Source organism: Aedes albopictus, chromosome 1 (genome assembly GCF_035046485.1).
Source record: "Aedes albopictus strain Foshan chromosome 1, AalbF5, whole genome shotgun sequence".
Lineage (NCBI taxonomy): Eukaryota > Metazoa > Arthropoda > Insecta > Diptera > Culicidae > Aedes > Aedes albopictus.
Window position 1 is genome coordinate 193295648 of NC_085136.1, and position 20174 is coordinate 193315821.

At 43.9% G+C, this 20174-nt stretch overlaps 2 protein-coding genes across 2 annotated transcripts in view; both read left to right on the top strand.

Annotated features, from left to right (window-relative positions):
• LOC109397304 (nucleolar and coiled-body phosphoprotein 1-like) overlaps positions 1–19205 on the top strand; it is a 108339-nt gene extending 89134 nt beyond the window's left edge. Inside the window, exons 3-4 of the mRNA XM_062857655.1 lie at positions 14352–17008; positions 17069–19205. Of these exons, the coding sequence (XP_062713639.1) occupies positions 14352–17008; positions 17069–17293 (2882 nt within the window). The 3' untranslated portion in view covers positions 17294–19205. The remainder of the gene's footprint in view (positions 1–14351; positions 17009–17068) is intronic.
• LOC115263783 (neurotrimin) overlaps positions 1–20174 on the top strand; it is an 866784-nt gene that overhangs the window by 72542 nt on the left and 774068 nt on the right. The gene's annotated exons all lie outside the window — the stretch shown is intronic.

Sequence of the window (20174 nt, forward strand, 5' to 3'; positions counted from 1 at the left end):
CTTAATAACTTCCCACGAACTCATTAGTTTTAGGTGGCAGACGACGGAAGATGATCTGGGATAGCACTTTGTGGGCAGCATTCGAAATAGTGATCGCTCTGAAGTTCTCACATTCCAAATGGTCGCCTTTCTTGTGAATGGGGCAGATTACTCCTTTCTTCCACTCCGGTAGCTGTTCGGTTTCCCAGATCCTGACTATGAGCCGATACGATGAGCTTCATGCTTGCAAGCCCATTCAAGAGCCATTCGTGATACCTACTCGTAGCTTTGGATAGGTAAACTTCGTAGATGGGGATATTGATCACCTATTTCTTCGTAGCGCCGACAAGGTGATGGACTTTCCTGCCTACTATTCATCATCGCCTTGGAAGGTGTTATGCGACGAGCCGGGCTCAACAGCCGGGGTACGATCTTCACGAAATCCAGCCAATTTGTCTGTTTTGCGGATGACATGGATATTATTGCTAGAACATTTGGAACGGTGGCAGAACAGTACACCCGCCTGAAACGTGAAGCAGCAAAGGTCGGACTGGTGGTGAATGCGGCTAAGACAAAGTACATGCTGGTAGGTGGGACTGAGCGAGACAGGACAAGCCTTGGCAGCAATGTTACGATAGACGGGGATACTTTCGAGATGGTAGAAGAATTCGTCTACCTCGGTTCCTTGCTAACGGCTGACAATAACGTGAGCCGTGAAATACGAAGGCGTATCATCAGTGGAAGTCGTGCCTACTATGGGCTCCAGAAGAAACTGCGGTCAAAAAAGATTCACCCCCGCACCAAATGTACCATGTACAAGACGTTAATAAGACCGGTGGTTCTCTACGAACACGAGACATGGACGATGCTCGAGGAGGACCAGCAAGCACTCGGAGTTTTCGAGCGACGGGTGCTAAGGACGATCTTCGGCGGCGTGCAGGAGAACGGTGTGTGGCGGAGAAGGATGAACCACGAGCTAGCTGCACTTTACGGCGAACCCAGCATCCAGAAAGTGGCCAAAGCTGGAAGGATACGATGGGCAGGGCATGTTGCAAGAATGCCGGACAATAACCCTGCAAAGTTGGTGTTTGCTAACCATCCGGTTGGTACAAGAAGGCGTGGAGCGCAGAGAGCACGATGGGCGGACCAGGTAGAGCGTGATCTGGCGAGTATTGGGCGTGACCGACGTTGGCTGCAGCTGCAAATCGAGTATTATGGCGGCAAATTGTTGATTCAGTATTATCATGAATTTGATGTTAACTAAATAAATGAAATGATAAATGAATTCTTCGTAGCGCATCGTCACCTATTTCTTCGTAGCGCATCGTTTGGGATGAGAGCAGTAATCCACCGACCTTCCGAGCGTTGCTCAGTTGATATTATTTCGGTGATTTGACTCGTAGACGCCGCAGCATGGGCTTTTACTGGAGGATGCAACAGCGAATGATGTTTGAGCCAGCAATCGTGGATTCCACATCCCATCGCTGTCTTTCACGGCCACTTTCCGTGGATACTCAAACACGATTGACAAACCGCTCTGCTGTGCCGTCTTCGATCTTCAGCGATCTTCTTCGACTTGAACCGGCTGCATTCTCCCACCCGAAGATCTTCTGCCTTGCTAATGAAACAAGGTTTCCTCGGAATTCGGATAACCGCAATGATAATCGGTACGTTTTTATGACACGGTAGTCTCTGTGTGCGTCTGTACGAAACCCCACTCCCTTGGATTCTGTTTTTGCTTTTCGTTGACGGAGAGATCTTCCGCCGCGTCATAGACCAGCTCCTCTAATGTTGACATAAACTGCCCGAACGTATCCAGATCCACGTTGAATTACATGCGTATTGTAAGCTGACCACTTGAGCCTGCAATCAACCGGCAATTCTTCAACTGTGTGTAATAAGGCTGGATTAGCTAGATGTGCTTGCGGTCCTGTGTTCTACAAATGTTGCACTTATTGTCCGCCACTAAGCCGTATTCGAGGACCGCTTCCAGGCCGTGGATCTTCAAAGAAGATAATCGACGTACATATGCACAGGTGATCAGGTTGTCTCAGTCGCTCTAAGTTGTACCGGGTGCCGTACATTTTTGATGACAGGAAGTTTTGGGCACAATTTGATCATCACCAACGTTTTCGATTTGAGATGAAGCTTCCTGTGGTGATCTCCAAGTAACAATAAGGGAGGCTGTGCCGGAAGAAGGAGCTACAAATGGTCATTTTCTTGAAGGCAGCAAAATTCACGATTCGTTTACGTTCATCACCGGTCCGGTGATATTTCCAATCGTTGGTTTTAATTTCGCCTCCTGGCGCACATCTGCGTGTATGTCATTTAAGTTGTGGCTTAGATAGTGATCGTTAACGCGTTCGAGCTACACATAAAATACGTGCTTGGCATCATCACTCAGTGCTTTCTGAGTAAAGGCTGTGTTCGTTGGTTTTGTTCAAGTTGAAGAATCGACCCTTGATCCACTTGCACTTCATTCACGGCTTTTGATGAGACCTGTACTTTTTTCGACGATCAACCGACTTTAACGCTACCTAAGGTTGCTCGCAGATTTCGGCCGGAACCATGAAGAGATTGAAATAGGAGTTCCAGTTGATCTCGATGGGATCCGAATCATTAGAATAAACTATACACTAAATTCTTTTTGCACGGGTCGTTTTTAGGCCTCAACTCAGCCAATTTTATATCAATGTTTATGAATATTTGCATACAGGGAGACACGATCGGTACTATTTGTGTTCGGAAAATTTAGTCATATGGTGCGAAATAGACTTAGTTATAGCAAAAAAAAAAACGGTTGTACGTGGTTTGAGAGAACACATACACACCCAATCAAAAGTTTGGGGTCACCCCCTCAAAAACATCCCAGACAACCAATTTACATGTTTAATGAAGTTTACGATCGTGTTGTGCGTGCAACTAACCGTAAAAGTTTCATCGCATAAAATGCGGCGAATATGTTCTATGCGTGCAAAAGTGGAGGCGATATGCGTGCATTGACGGAACAAGAATAGCGCTGTGTGAGTTGAAGCGATATCATCTGCGATTAACGACGTGTACTATATTGCGATGTTATGAATCGTATTATGCGACTTGTTTTTATTAAAACAAAAAAGGGCAACTCATGCCGCTCCCAGTGTCAAACTTATCACTTTTGGATTAACAACTGATACCTTACACTTAACACCACATCTTTCTTAAGAAATAAGCTGATAAATTGTGATGATACTCTAACTCATCTCAATGTTTTCCTAAACCAAACCAACTTACCTGTGTTGTTCGAATATAGGTCTGTTCGGCAAGCAACTCGAAGCTAAACGTAAAGTTCGGCATTTTTTTCTACCAGAACCGTGTCAAAAATTGAATCACTAAGACCACTGATTGATTTTATGTTGAAAAATAGTTCACTACCGAATGATTTTTCCCTTCCGCAACGAATTCACACGACAATCACAAGCAGAGAGCAAATTTTTCCTTGTTATCACATTTCACATCGCATCATGTACGCATAACAGGTTCTCTCTAATATGAGTTTGTACGTAAACAAATTCGCAAATGCATTTGTACGAGTTAATAGACATACTAATGCAAGTAGAGATGTCATAACAAGATGAAATCGCAAAATGAGATTTCGAATGTTATTTTGCGAATTTGCTGGTGTAATTATGTGATAATGTTTCGTTCCTCGCTTGAAAACATCAAAATACCGTGTATTGCGGTGAATTTCGCACTTTGGTTGCACATAGGGTTGACAGTTATGCGATTGTGAGGTATATTAGTATTAATATGATGAAATCTATGCATTTTTATGCGAGTTCTGGTTGTCTGGGATGTAATTTTTTTAGGCCCATATCTCCGCAAATTTGCGTCCGATTTCAAAACCCTAAGTTTTATTCAAAAGATAATAAGTCAAAGAAACTTTGAACATGATTTAAAAAAAAAATTGTGAACTTAACCCAAAATTGCCAAATTTTCTAAAAAATGAATATAAACTTACGGCAGTGTCGCTGGAAATTGGGTCGACCAAATTTTAAGATGAGAACGGTAATATAACCCATTTTCTATTAGCTTTCAACTGCTTTTTACAGAACTTAGCTAAAAATTTAGAAAAAAGCTATTAAGTAAATTAACTCTTCATGTCATCGACCAAAAATTTGGGGTCACCCCTCAAGATAATGTATCAGCCAAAAGTTTGGGGTCACTTTCGTAAAACATAGAAAAGTGATTTGGTCAAAAGTTTCTTTTAAATCATGTTCAAAGTTTCTTTGACTTAATATCTTTTGAATGAGACCTAGAGTTTTGAAATCGGACGCGAATTGGCTGAGGTATGGGCCTAAAAAAATAACATGTTTTTGATGGGGTGACCCCGAACTTTTGATCGGGAGTGTAATTTGAGTAAATACTTTCAGTGACATCTAAATGCTTATCAAGTTACTCCCTCCCTAAGAAAACCACTTAAAAATAATATCTGACGTACTTGAAGCCACCAAACATCATTTGTCACTGCTTCTCACGCCAATTCAAGCCAGGAGCTTAATTTCCCAAACACCGATAAAGGGTAATTTTTGAATCCTCGGGGGAGATTGAAAAAGCATCCGTCAGTCAACCGTAACGGGTCACTGGCCGTTCTCTTTTCACACCAATAAAGATAAATTTGTTGAGAACGAGCTATATTTTGTCATTCTCTTTGTACCGCTCGACAACCATTAATCACCCATGGAGACCTTTTTCAACCCGATCTCGCTCTGATTTGTCCGTTTTGCACCAGTGTCGATGTAATTAATAATTACGATACTTTTTTATGACAATGCGATGATTTCGTATTTTCGGCAGCGAAAGTTGCGCACGACCAAGCAAGATTAAAAAGAACGATCGATTATTAATTAAGAAGTACTTTTTACGCTCCACTGGTGGCTGTATCTATCTATACACCGATTTATCACCGGAAGATTGGCAGAAACATAGAGGATGCGCAAGTCAAGTAAAAACAATTAATTGGTAGAGACGTGTACTGAACTGGGAATGGGATGAAACTTTATCGTTGTAACAGCGGCAATGGTTTGGACCTGTGTGCTTTCTCTTTCGCTTCGGTTTTACTAGGGACACGAACGATGTAATGCTCGCTGAAACGGAAAAAAGGTTCCACTAGAAATCCATCGGGAAAAAGATCTGTCTCTCATTAATTAATGTTTACATTTTGCTGTGGTACTAGGTAATCGATGTTGTTTTTTTTTGCCGTAAAATCTACCAAATTGGCTAGAATGCAATAGAGTGCTTAATTAACGAATGTCATTCTTGGTGATGGTGAAACGGTTTATGATCGAACGATAATTGAGTATCACTTTCAATTTTTGTACTAGGGTGCCTGTACCAGTTATCGCACTACCTAAGAAAAACTATTTCTACAAAAATAAGAAGAAGACCGACGAATGTAAACAATAAGTCAAATGATAGATTAGTTTTCATACTTTACAGGAAAAATATAAAACCGGAGCCAAAACTACTTTTAATATTTATTACGGCGTGTGCCAATGATAGGAACCCTGTACCAGTTATGGACACATTTGTTAATTTGGGTTCCACTTCGCACTATTTACATGCATTCCTTATGGGGTTTGCCATAACTGGTACACTATGGCGAAATAGGGTGCAAGGAGGCTGAAAAGTTAAGGAAAATGATTTATTTCTATCATAATTGGAGCAAAATGTGAATTTTGAATGATTGCAATCATCTTTTGTGATCGTGATCTGTTGTTCACGAAATTTTTCTTGATGATTTGTATCTTTAAAGGTTGAAAATCAGCTATGGCGAATCTGAGGTACTATAGCCATAACTGGTACACTGAGCCTATCTGCTTTGCATACGAACCGACTTAATAATTGTTATTTTTTCTGAATTTATCATAATGATGCAACCGTTGAATATGTTAAAGCCTTATTTGGTATGTATATTGAATCTGATTTCATGTTTATATTGCTGTGAATAAATCAGCATCAATGTACACTCATTTCTACAACAATGTGTGATCATCTTGTGTACATGATGCTAATAGAACCATCTCGTAACACTCCATATGAGTCAATAAATCAGCATTATTTCAGGTGATTCGCATGCGCGGTAGAACAGTACTGTTCACGGATAAAACACGTTTTATCACGTGTTATTTGAGATGAGATAAAAATAAACTTTGTCGTACTGTCCTGCTCTGTTGCTCGCAGGACCTGAGGTGTCACCTTTGCTATCAGTAATAGCATTATTAAAAACAATTTCATATCAATCCATACTTGTAACGGAAAGATTTAAATTTCACGGCGGTCGCTGTCCTGACAGAACTTATTATATAATTGTATTCAAACATTATATAATCTTGATGAAGAGAAGACGCCGATTCTCAGGATAACATTGGAAATGTTTTTAAGATTTTTGAAGTATATTATACTAATATTTGACCATTTCTGAATGTATTCTAGATTCCATTATGATACAATAAAAATTTAATGAATGCAAAACATGTTTGATGGAAAATGTAATAAAAATGTGTTATATGAACATATAAATCAAATGAATTTTCCTTCTTTGATTATTCTTTATCAACTGATGCAATGAAATCTTATGTAATATAATGCAACACGACTTCAACAACATATCTTTGCAAATGCAAAACGTACAAATCTTGTACGTGGAATCACACTTGAGTATATTACACAAAACAAACAACAAACAAACTAAGAAACCATCTATCACTTGAATCCACATAAGAAATCATAGGGTTTTGATATAAATATCTGCACAGACATGACAGCATTAGTTAATTCATGATACTAGTCAAGATAGGAAACGTCACCAAAGTTATGATGGAGCGAAGCAAAAATAAAAATAGAACAGCAGTGATTCTGTGCTCACTTCTAGTGATGAATCTTGTAAGTTTATTCACTGACTATTTATTTATAACATAGAGCAAAGCAATTTAAACTTTGATCAAGTCAAACAAACCTGTTCTAGGTTGCAACGGAAGTAAAAGCCAATATTTTGAAAATGATTCGCAACCAAGTGGCTTTAAAAATTGGACAACTAATGCGAAAACTATTCCCTTTGGAAAAACCTCAAGATATTTCTACACCAAAACCGTTACCAGATGTGTTGGACGAGATCAAGAAAATACTTTTTGAGACAACAACTAACAAAGCAGAGAATATAACCGAAACTGAAGAAACTACCACTGCAGAAGTAGAGGCCACCACTGCAGAGAAAGAAGCCTCAACTAAATCTGAAGAAGCTATTACAACAGAGGGAGCAGCCTCAACTGAATCTGAAGAAGCTACCACTGCAAAGGAAGAAGTCACAACTGCAGAGGAAGAAGCAACCACTGCAGAGGAAGAAGCCACCACTGCAGAGGAAGAAGCTACCACTGCAGAGGAAGAAGCCACAACTGCAGAGGAAGAAGCCACAACTGAATCTGAAGATGCTACCACTGCAGAAGAAGAAGCCACAACTGCAGAAAAAGAAGCTACCACTGCAGAGGAAGAAGCTACCACTGCAGAGGAAGAAGTCACAACTGCAGAGGAAGAAGCTACCACTGCAGAGGAAGAAGCCACAACTGAATCTGAAGAAGCTACCACTGCAGAAGAAGAAGCCACAACTGCAGAGGAAGAAGCCACAACGGCATCTGAAGAAGCTACCACTGCAGAGAAAGAAGCTACCACTGCAGAGGAAGAAGCTACAACTGCAGAAGAAGAAGCTACCACTGCAGAGGAAGAAGCCACAACTGAATCTGAAGAAGCTACCACTGCAGAGGAAGATGCCACAACTGAATCTGAAGAAGCTACCACTGCAGAGGAAGAAGTCACAACTACAGAGGAAGAAGCTACCACAGCAGAGGAAGAAGCCACAACTGCAGAGGAAGAAGCAACCACTGCAGAAGAAGAAGCCACAACTGAATCTGAAAAAACTACCAAAATAGAGAAAGAAGCTACAACTGCAGAGGAAGAAGCTACCACTGCAGAGGAAGAAGCCACAACTGAATCTGAAGAAGCTACCACTGCAGAGGGAGAAGCCACAACTGCAGAGCAAGAAGCTACCACTGAAGAGGAAGAAGCCACAACTGAATCTGAAGAAGCTACCACTGCAGAAGAAGGAGCCACAACTGCAGAGGAAGAAGCTACCACTGCAGAAGAAGAAGTCACAGCTTCAGAGGAAGAAGCTACAACTGCAGAGGAAGAAGCTACAACTTCAGAGGAAGAAGCTACCACTGAAGAAAAAGAAGCTACAACTGCAGAGGAAGAAGCTACAGATACAGAGGAAGAAGCTACCACTGCAGAGGAAGCAGCCACAACTGAATCTGGAGAAGCTAACACTGCAGAGGAAGAAGCCACAACTGCAGAGGAAGAAGCTACAACTGCAGAGGAAGAAGCCACAACTACAGAGGAAGAAGCTACCACTGCAAAGGAAGAAGTCACAACTGCAGAGGAAGCAGCTACCACTGCAGAAGAAGAAGCCACGACTGAATCTGTAGAAGCAACCACTGTAGAGGAAGAAGCCACAACTGCAGAGGAAGAAGCTACCACTGCAGAGAAAGAAGCCACAACTTCAGAGGAAGAAGCTACAACTGCAGAGGAAGAAGCTACCACTGCAGAGGAAGCAGCCACAACTGAATCTGAAGAAGCTACCACTGCAGAGGAAGAAGAAGCCACGACTGAATCTGAAGAAGCTACCACTGTAGAGGAAGAAGCCACAACTGCAGAGGAAGAAGCTACCACTGCAGAGGAAGAAGCCACAACTGAATCTGAAGAAGCTACCACTGCAGAGGAAGGAGCCACAACTGCAGAGGAAGAAGCTACCACTGCAGAAGAAGAAGTCACAGCTTCAGAGGAAGAAGCTACAACTGCAGAGGAAGAAGCTACAACTTCAGAGGAAGAAGCTACCACTGTAGAGGAAGAAGCCACAACTGCAGAGGAAGAAGCTACCACTGCAGAGGAAGAAGCCACAACTAGAGAGGAAGAAGCTACAAAAACAGAGGAAGAAGCTACCACTGCAGAGGAAGCAGCCACAACTGAATCTGGAGAAGCTACCACTGCAGAGGAAGAAGCCACAACTGCAGAGGAAGAAGCTACCACTGCAGAGGAAGAAGCCACAACTACAGAGGAAGAAGCTACCACTGCAAAGGAAGAAGCCACAACTGCAGAGGAAGAAGCTACCACTGCAGAGGAAGAAGCCACGACTGAATCTGTAGAAGCTACCACTGTGAAGGAAGAAGTCACATCTGCAGAGGAAGAAGCTACCACTGCAGAGGAAGAAGCCACAACTGCAGAGGAAGAAGCTACAACTGCAGAGGAAGAAGCTACCACTGCAGAGGAAGAAGCCACAACTGAATCTGAAGGACCTACCACTGCAGAGAAAGAAGTCACAACTGCAGAGGAAGAAGCTACCACTGCAGAGGAAAAAGCCACAACTTCAGAAAAAGAAGCTAAAACTGCAGAAGAAGAAGCCACGACTGAATCTGAAGAAGCTACCACTGCAGAGGAAGAAGCCACAACTGCAGAGGAAGAAGCTACCACTGCAGAGGAAGAAGCCACAACTGCAGAGGAAGAAGCTACCACTGCAGAAGAGGAAGCCACGACTGAATCTGAAGAAGCTACCACTGTAGAGGAAGAAGCCACAACTGCAGAGGAAGAAGCTACCACTGCAGAGAAAGAAGCCACAACTTCAGAGGAAGAAGCTACCACTGCAGAAGAAGAAGCCACAACTGAATCTGAAGAGGCTACCACTGCAGAGGAAGAAGCCACAACTACAGAGGAAGAAGCTACCACTGCAGAGAAAGAAGCCACAACTTCAGAGAAAGAAGCTACCACTGCAGAGGAAGAAGCCACAACTGAATCTGAAGAAGCTACCACTGCAGAGGAAGAAGCCACAACTTCAGGGGAAGAAGCTACCACTGCAAAGGAAGAAGCCACAACTGCAGAGGAAGAAGCTACCACTGCAGAGGAAGAAGCCACAACTGAATCTGAAGCAGCTACCCCTGCACAAGAAGAAGCCACAACTACAGAGAAAGAAGCTACCACTGCAGAGGAAGAAGCCACAACTGCGGAGGAAGAAGCTACCACTGCAGAGGAAGAAGTCACAACTGAATATGAAGAAGCTACCACTGCAGAGGAAGAAGCCACAACTGCAGAGGAAGCAGCTACCACTGCAGAGGAAGAAGCCAAAACTGCATCTGCAGAAGCTACCACTGCAGAGGAAGAAGCCACAACTGCAGAGGAAGAAGCCACAACTGCAGAGGAAGAAGCTACCACTGCAGAGGAAGAAGCTACAACTGCTGAGGAAGAAGCTACCACTGCAGAAGAAGAAGCCACGACTGAATCTGAAGAAGCTACCACTGCAGAGGAAGAAGCCACAACTGCAGAGGAAGAAGCTACCACTGCAGAGGAAGAAGCCACAACTTCAGAGGAAGAAGCTACCACTGCAGAAGAAGAAGCCACAACTAAATCTGAAGAGGCTACCACTGCAGAGGAAGAAGCCACAACTGCAGAGGAAGAAGCTACCACTGCAGAGGAAGAAGCCACAACTGCAGAGGAAGAAGCTACCACTGCAGAAGAAGAAGCCACGACTGCAGAGGAAGAAGCTACCACTGCAGAGGAAGAAGCCACAACTGATTCTGAAGAAGCTACCACTGCAGAGGAAGAAGCCACAACTGCAGAGGAAGAAGCTACCACTGCAGAGGAAGAAGCCACAACTGCAGAGGAAGAAGCTACCACTGCAGAAGAAGAAGCCACGACTGAATCTGAAGAAGCTACCACTGTAGAGGAAGAAGCCACAACTGCAGAGGAAGAAGCTACCACTGCAGAGGAAGAAGCCACAACTTCAGAGGAAGAAGCTACCACTGCAGAAGAAGAAGCCACAACTGAATCTGAAGAGGCTACCACTGCAGAGGAAGAAGCCACAACTGCAGAGGAAGAAGCTACCACTGCAGAGAAAGAAGTCACAACTTCAGAGAAAGAAGCTACCACTTCAGAGGTAGAAGCCACAACTGAATCTGAAGAAGCTACCACTGCACGAGAAGAAGCCACAACTACAGAGAAAGAAGCTACCACTGCAGAGGAAGAAGCCACAACTGCAGAGGAAGAAGCCACAACTGCAGAGGAAGCAGCTACCACTGCAGAGGAAGAAGCCAAAACTGCATCTGAAGAAGCTACCACTGCAGAGGAAGAAGCCACAACTGCAGAACAAGAAGATATCACTGCAGAGGAAGAAGCCACAACTGAATCCGCAGAAGCTTCCACAGCAGCAGAAGAAGCCACAACTGGAGAGGAAGAACCTACCACGGCAGAAGAAGAAGCCACAACTGCATCTGAAGAAGCTACCACTGCAGAGGAAGAAGCCACAACTGCAAAGGAAGAAGCTACAACTGCAGAGGAAGAAGCCACAACTGCAGAGGAAGAAGCTACCACTGCAGAGAAAGAAGCCAAAACTTCAGAGGAAGAAGCTACCACTGCAGAGGAAGAAGCCACAACTGAATCTGAAGAAGCTACCACTGCAGAGGAAGAAGCCACAACTTCAGAGGAAGTAGCCACAACTTCAGAGGAAGAAGCTTCCACTGCAGAGGAAGAAGCTACAACTGCAGAGGAAGAAGCCACAACTGCGGAGGAAGAAGCCACAACTGCAGAGGAAGAAGCTACCACTGCAGAGGAAGAAGCTACAACTGCAGAGGAAGAAGCTACCACTGCAGAAGAAGAAGCCAAGACTGAATCTGAAGAAGCCACAACTGCAGAGGAAGAAGCTACCACTGCAGAGGAAGAAGCCACAACTTCAGAGGAAGAAGCTACCATTGCCGAAGAAGAAGCCACAACTGAATCCGAAGAGGCTACCACTGCAGAGGAAGAAGCCACAACTGCAGAGGAAGAAGCTACCACTGCAGAGGAAGAAGCCACAACTGCAGAGGAAGAAGCTACCACTGCAGAAGAAGAAGCCGCGACTGAATCTGAAGAAGCTAGCACTGTAGAGGAAGAAGCCACAACTGCAGAGGAAGGAGTTACCACTGTAGAGGAAGAAGCCACAACTGCAGAGGAAGAAGCTACCACTGCAGAGGAAGAAGCCACAACTTCAGAGGAAGAAGCTACCACTGCAGAAGAAGAAGCCACAACTGAATCTGAAGAGGCTACCACTGCAGAGGAAGAAGCTACAGCTGCAGAGGAAGAAGCTACCACTGCAGAAAAAGAAGCCACAACTTCAGAGGAAGAAGTTACCACTGCAGAGGTAGAAGTCACAACTGAATCTGAAGAAGCTACCACTGCAGAGGAAGAAGCCACAACTGCAGAGGAAGAAGCTACCACTGCAGAGGAAGAAGCCACAACTTCAGAGGAAGAAGCAACCACTGCAGAAGAAGAAGCCACGACTGAATCTGAAGAAGCTAGCACTGTAGAGGAAGAAGCCACAACTGCAGAGGAAGGAGTTAACACTGCAGAGGAAGAAGCCACAACTTCAGAGGAAGAAGCTACTATTGCAGAGGAAGAAGCCACAACTTCTGAGGAAGAAGCTACCACTGCAGAAAAAGAAGCCACAACTTCAGAGGAAGAAGTTACCACTGCAGAGGTAGAAGTCACAACTGAATCTGAAGAAGCTACCACTGCAGAGGAAGAAGCCACAACTGCAGAGGAAGAAGCTACCACTGCAGAGGAAGAAGCCACAACTTCAGAGGAAGAAGCAACCACTGCAGAAGAAGAAGCCGCGACTGAATCTGAAGAAGCTACCACTGTAGAGGAAGAAGCCACAACTGCAGAGGAAGAAGCTACCACTGCAGAGGAAGAAGCCACAACTTCAGAGGAAGAAGCTACCACTGCAGAAGAAGAAGCCACAACTGAATCTGAAGAGGCTACCACTGCAGAGGAAGAAGCTACAACTGCAGAGGAAGAAGCTACCACTGCAGAGAAAGAAGCCACAACTTCAGAGGAAGAAGCTACCACTGCAGAGGTAGAAGTCACAACTGAATCTGAAGAAGCTACCACTGCAGAGGAAGAAGCCACAACTGCAGAGGAAGAAGCTACCACTATAGAGGAAGAAGCGACAACTTCAGAGGAAGAAGCTACCACTGCAGAGGAAGAAGCCACAACTGCAGAAAAAGAAGCTACCACTGCGGAGGAAGAAGCCACAACTGCAGAGGAAGAAGCTACCACTGCAGAGGAAGAAGCCACAACTGCAGAGGAAGAAGCAACCACTGCAGAAGAAGAAGCCACGACTGAATCTGAAGAAGCTAGCACTGCAGAGGAAGAAGCCACAACTGCAGAGGAAGGAGTTACCACTGCAGAGGAAGAAGCCACAACTTCAGAGGAAGAAGCTACTATTGCAGAGGAAGAAGCCACAACTTCTGAGGAAGAAGCTACCACTGCAGAAGAAGAAGCCACAACTGAATCTGAAGAGGCTACCACTGCAGAGGAAGAAATCACCACTGCAGAGGAAAAAGCTACCACTGCAGAGAAAGAAGCCACAACTTCAGAGGAAGAAGCCACAACTGAATCTGAAGAAGCTACCACTGCAGAGGAAGAAGCCACAACTTCAGAGGAAGAAGCCACAACTTCAGAGGAAGAAGCTACCACTGCAGAGGAAGAAGCTACCACTGCAGAGGAAGATGCCACAACTGCAGAGGAAGAAGCCACAACTGCAGAGGAAGAAGTTACGTTTGCAGAGGAAGAAGCTACAACTGCAGAGGAAGAAGCTACCACTGCAGAGGAAGAAGCCACGACTGAATCTGAAGAAGCTACCACTGCAGAGGAAGAAGCCACAACTGCAGAGGAAGAAGCTTCCACTGCAGAGGAAGAAGCCACAACTTCAGAGGAAGAAGCTACCACTGCAGAAGAAGAAGCCACAACTGAATCTGAAGAGGCTACCACTGCAGAGGAAGAAGCCACCACTGCAGAGGAAGAAGCTACCACTGCAGAGGAAGAAGCCACGACTGAATCTGAAGAAGCTACCACTGCAGAGGAAGAAGCCACAACTGCAGAGGAAGAAGCCACAACTGCAGAGGAAGAAGCTACCACTGCAGAGGAAGAAGCCACGACTGAATCTGAAGAAGCTTCCACTGCAGAGGAAGAAGCCACAACTGCAGAGGAAGAAGCCACCACTGCAGAGGAAGAAGCTACCACTGCAGAGGAAGAAGCCACGACTGAATCTGAAGAAGCTACCACTGCAGAGGAAGAAGCCACAACTGCAGAGGAAGAAGCCACAACTGCAGAGGAAGAAGCTACCACTGCAGAGGATGAAGCCACAACTGCAGAGGAAGAAGCTACCACTGCAGAGGAAGAAGCCACAACTTCAGAAAAAGAAGCTACCACTGCAGAAGAAGAAGCCACAACTGAATCTGAAGAGGCTACCACTGCAGAGGAAGAAGCCACAACTGCAGAGGAAAAAGCTACCACTGCAGAGGAAGAAGCCACAACTGCAGAGGAAGAAGCTACCACTGCAGAAGAAGAAGCCACGACTGAATCTGAAGAAGCTACCACTGCAGAGGAAGAAGCCACACCTGCAGAGGAAGAAGCTACCACTGCAGAGGAAGAAGCCACAACTGCAGAGGAAGAAGCTACCACTGCAGAGGAAGAAGCCACAACTGCTGAGGAAGAAGCTACCACTGCAGAAGAAGAAGCCACGACTGAATCTGAAGAAGCTACCACTGTAGAGGAAGAAGCCACAACTGCAGAGGAAGAAGCTACCACTGCAGAGGAAGAAACCACAACTTCAGAGGAAGAAGCTACCACTGCAGAAGAAGAAGCCACAACTGAATCTGAAGAGGCTACCACTGCAAAGGAAGAAGCCACAACTGCAGAGGAAGAAGCTACCACTGCAGAGAAAGAAGCCACAACTTCAGAGGAAGAAGCTACCACTGCAGAGGTAGAAGCCACAACTGAATCTGAAGAAGCTACCACTGCAGAAGAAGAAGCCACAACTGCAGAGGAAGAAGCTACCACTACAGAGGAAGAAGCTACAACTTCAGAGGAAGAAGCTACCACTGCAGAGGAAGAAGCTACCACTGCAGAGGAAGAAGCCACAGCTGAATTTGGAGAAGCTACCACTGCAGAGGAAGAAGCCACAACTGCAAAGGAAGAAGCCACCACTGCAGAAGAAGCAGCCACAACTGAATCTGAAGAAGCTACAACTGTAGAGGAAGAAGCCACAACTGCAGAGGAAGAAGCTACCACAGCAGAGGAAGAAGCTTCAACTTCAGAGGAAGAAGCTACCACTGCAGAGGAAGAAGCCACAACTGAATCTGAAGAAGCTACCACTGCAGAGGAAGAAGCCACAACTGCAGAGGAAGAAGCTACCACTGCAGAGGAAGAAGCCACAACTGCAGAGGAAGAAGCTTCCACTGCAGGGGAAGAAGCCACAACTGAATCTGCAGAAGCCACAACTGCCGAGGAAGAAGCCACAACTGAATCTGAAGAAGCTACCACTGCAAAGGAAGAAGCCACAACTGCAGAAGAAGCTACCACTGCAGAGGAAGAAGCCACAACTACTGAGCACGATGCTACCACTACAGAGGAAGAAGCCACAACTTCAGAGGAAGAAGCTACCACTGCAGAGGAAGAAGCCATAACTGAATCTGAAGAAGCTACAACTGCAGAGGAAGAAGCCACAACTGCAGAGGAAGAAGCTACCACTGCAGAAGAAGAAGCCACAACTGAATCTGAAGAAGCTACAACTGTAGAGGAAGAAGCCACAACTGCAGAGAAAGAAGCTATCACTGCAGAGGAAGAAGCCACAACTGCAGAGGAAGAAGCCACAACTGAATCTGAAGAAGCTACAACTGTAGAGGAAGAAGCCACAACTGCAGAGAAGGAAGCTACCACTATAGAGGAAGAAGCCACAACTGCAGAGGAAGAAGCTACAACTGAATCTGAAGAAGCTACAACTGTAGAGGAAGAAGCCACAACTGCAGAGGAAGAAGCTACCACTGCAGAGGAAGAAGCCACAACTGCAGAAGAAGATGCTACCACTGCAGAAGAAGAAGCCTCAACTGAATCTGAAGAAGCTACCACTGTAGAGGAAGAAGTCACATCAGCAGAGGAAGAAGCTACCACTGCAGAGGAAGAAGCCTCAACTTCAGAGGAAGAAGCCACCACTGCAGAGGAAGAAGCCACAACTTCAGAGGAAGAAGCTACGACTGCAGAGGGAGAAGCCACAACTTCAGAAGAAGAAGCTACCACTGCAGAGGAAGAAGCCACAACTGATTCTGAAGAAGCTACCACTGCAGACGAAGAAGCCACAACTGCAGAGGAAGAAGCCACAACTGCAGAGGAAGAAGCCACAACTGCAGACGAAGAAGCTACCACTGCAGAGGAAGAAGCCACAACTGCAGAGGAAGGAGCTACCACTACAGAAGAAGATGCCACAACTGAATCTGAAGAAGCAGTAGAAACAACTACAATTGATACCAGTGACATGATACCTGAATGCGTTGAATACGTACTTCCTCCACCTAGACCTCAAAATCTTTTCCATGAACTTAAACCGCACATCGGTAAAACTTTTCAAGCTTCACAGCGATTGGAACCGCCAAATGTGAAAGCTACCGTTAAGTCACTTAGCAAACTTCCGGTGAAGTCATCAGATTATAAAGCTTCTGTAAGAAACATCTTGAAACAATTTGAAGCAGATTTGGATGCTACCATAGTGTCAACGCGAAAGTTCTTGAATAGTACTCGAATTAAACTTATGTTTGATCTGAAAAACAACATTCAAAATGAATACGACAGATCTTCCAATATGATGCGGAATAGTTTCATAGCTACTGGGGTCTGTCAAAAGAAGAACCTCGATTGTTGGAACCGCGCCAAAGCTGCTCTTCCTAAATTTGAGGATGGCCTTAACCATGATGCCAAGGTTTGTGACGATATTTTTGGTGCACAGATTGCCGCTCATCGTGACGAAAGCGTAAAAGTGCAAACCATTCGGCGGGTCGTAAAGGAGCTGGATGAGTTGAAAACGAAATGTTTGGAACATTCTCGAGACAATTCCTACGTTAGAGCTTGTTTGGGAAGAACGGTGAGTTGATGAATTGGTTTTTCCATTGATATGCAAATCCTAATTTTGAATGCATTGCAGGTCACAAGGTCTCTGTTGAGAAGTGTTGCTTACTTCAAAAGCTTAAACAACGCAGTAGAACAAGAAATTAATCTGAGGAAGTATTTGAACAATTTGACCAGTCAATGCTTTGCTGATGCTTACCAGTCAAGGAAACCACTGTTCGAGCACGGAATAAAAAGGCTGCAGAAGTGCATTGAGAATGCATCTAACAAGAGCGAAAATCATGACGCGGATATGGAATAAAATTATTATCGAGATATTTGTTATGAAATATTTAAATAATGTTATGATCAATGTTTCTCACTGACATGTTGACATGCTGGCTGGTTGAATTATTCAACAGTATCAATTTTCACAAGCCACGAGTGCAAATGTGACCACTACCCTACCTTGCTAACAAAAACTTCTAAGACAACCATAATGATTCAGAGATTATCGGCTTAACAGCCGGTGTCTAACTAACGAGCATTTCTGTCCTTTTCTGATCCGTGGTCAGAGCCGATCTTGTCAACACCAAGAGATATTTAATTATAAACATGAATGAAAAGTCAATCAGAATTCCCGTTTATTAGTTTCCTGCACAGATCGGAAAATGAGTGTAAAATTCTGTGACATATGATGCACATGATTGGAGCGTGGGATTTCACGGAAGTTTACATTACATATCATGTAAAAGTCCTCAAACATCATGTAAACTTCCATTATAAGTCATGTAAATCAACATGATTCTGTGAGTTTACATGACATATAACGCAAATTTACATGATATATCATGTAAACCATCAAAACAGTAAGTTTACATGACTAAACTGAAGTTTACATGACGTGTGAATCTCATTATTTTTATCTGCGTGGGTTTATAATATTTGTATGATCATATGTGAATGCACTACTATATGCTCGAAAACAAGTGCCGAAGATATATCTGATGAAATACAAATCTGGGTTCACCCCTTCGGTTCCTTCGATGTAATAGAAGAAACAAAAAAGTCTTAATGCAGTGGTTTCAAAATCTGACAAGAACCATCGATGAATTTCTAAAAAAAAGCAGGCAGCGCAAGTGCAAAGAGAATAAAATCGATATCAGTCATTTTCAGTCACCAAAATCAATCACGTAAATAGAAAAGCATGAAAAATGTGAAGAAAAGTAGATTATTACTCATCCTTTGTACATATTTAAAATCTAATGAACATTCTTTTCACATTAGGCATCCTTCCGAGAATAGGCTTCATAACTTTCATCCATTTTATTTCCTCTGTACAATACAAAAAAATGCATTTCTCAAACTTGTTGCAAAATAACAGAATGTGAAGAAATGTTTATTGCAAAAAAGCCGGAAAGCTGCTACATACTTCGAGCTTACTCTTGAGGCATTACGAAAACGCAAAAAAAAAACCCGAAAGACGGTACCAAGATAGAGAGAGATAGAAATGGCAGCGCTCTGAAAAAAGGATTACAACAGGCGAAATTAAACTTCAGCCACTCGAGAAATAAGTTGCTCCATGTCGAGCGTCCTTTTCCGCCGTTTTTTTTATTTTTGCACGCTTCTGGGACGGTGCATATTTTCCGAGTATTGCGTTTTAATTCGAGTTTCTTTGCAACAACTGCCCATCGCTGAACGCAACGTTCCTCACAAAAGCTACTTTTGCACAAAACTACGAGAGGGATTTCTTTCGTTTATTTATTGCCGGACTGTGTGCGCCATCGTCCACGTCTCTTTCAGGCAAAGGCTTTAGAGGGGGAAAAAAGCTATTACAAATGAGTGCTGCCCACTCGAGGGAATGATTGTTTTAATAGCAGTGTTAATAAGTTCAGTGAGAAAATAATTGAAATGAAACGACTGACGGTGGCTGGAGCTTGAAACACGTAAGCATACATTTACAGTTTTGTGAAAACTATTTTCCTGGAAACAGATTTAAATGTAACTTTTCCTCACTTTGTGGAATTTTGACTATCATCTGGATACCATCTGAATTATTTGAAATTTTCTAATCTTTATGGTAATCGCGTAGACTCCAAATTGAAGACCCTGAATCCGAGCACATATTTCTCCAGTTTTCTCAAACGTGTTGGGATCTCAGGTCTTCTTCAACGGCGTGCATCCTGTGCATGAGCGGCCGCCCACAAGTCGCCGACCTTTACCTGGTACGCGCTACTCATTAGTATGGGACAAATATCAAATTCTCGCTCCAGTCGACTTTTTAGATCCCATTTAGGCCCTATATGAACTGTACAAAATTTCAGCGCAATCGGTGAAACTATAATTTAGCGCAAGCGATTCAAAGTTTTCATAGGATTTAATATGGGAAAAGTTACACTTTCAGATAAAAAATCCCAGAGGTCGTCCCTTGTCCCCTTAACTCAAACCGATCAATGCGTCTTGTGGAAAAATCATTTATGAAACTTTCCTTCAAAGACCGCAAAACGATTGGATGCTTGTGGAAAAAGTTATAGATTTATTACCGATCAGTGATCGAACGAACGGCTTTTCGTTTTGTTTTTTTAGCAGCACTGTAGCTGCTGCCTTGGCTGCTGCTGATTCTGGGGGTGGTGATGCCTCCCGCCACCCCATGCAACAACGGCAGCAGCAGTGCTGCTGATAAAACAAAACAAAAAGCCCTTCGTTGGATCACTAATCGGTAATAAATCAATAACTTTTTCCACAAGCATCCAATCGTTTTGCGGTCTTCGAAGAAAAGTTTCGTAAATGTTATTTCTACAAGAAGCATTGATCGATTTGAATTAAGGAGACAAAGGGCGACCTCTGGGATTTTTTGTTTGGAAGTGTAACTTTTCCCATAGTAAATCCTATGCAAACTTTGAACCGCTTGCGCTAAATTACAGTTTCACCGATTGCGCTGAAATTTTGTACAGTTCATATGGGGCCTAAATAGGATCTAAAAAGTCGACTGGAGCGAGGATTTATTTTTTTTCATACAAGCGTGTTCCACACTACTACTCATCCATCCCACTGAAGTTTTATGTTTTTACAATATTCGCTTTTTTTAGTACTTGGTACAACTCGCACTTCATGCGTCTACGCCACACCATTTTCTTCTCTCCCTTTGCCGTAGTACTTTTTGCTCAAAAAGCTCCAAAAGCTTTTCGGTCCACCTCCTTAAT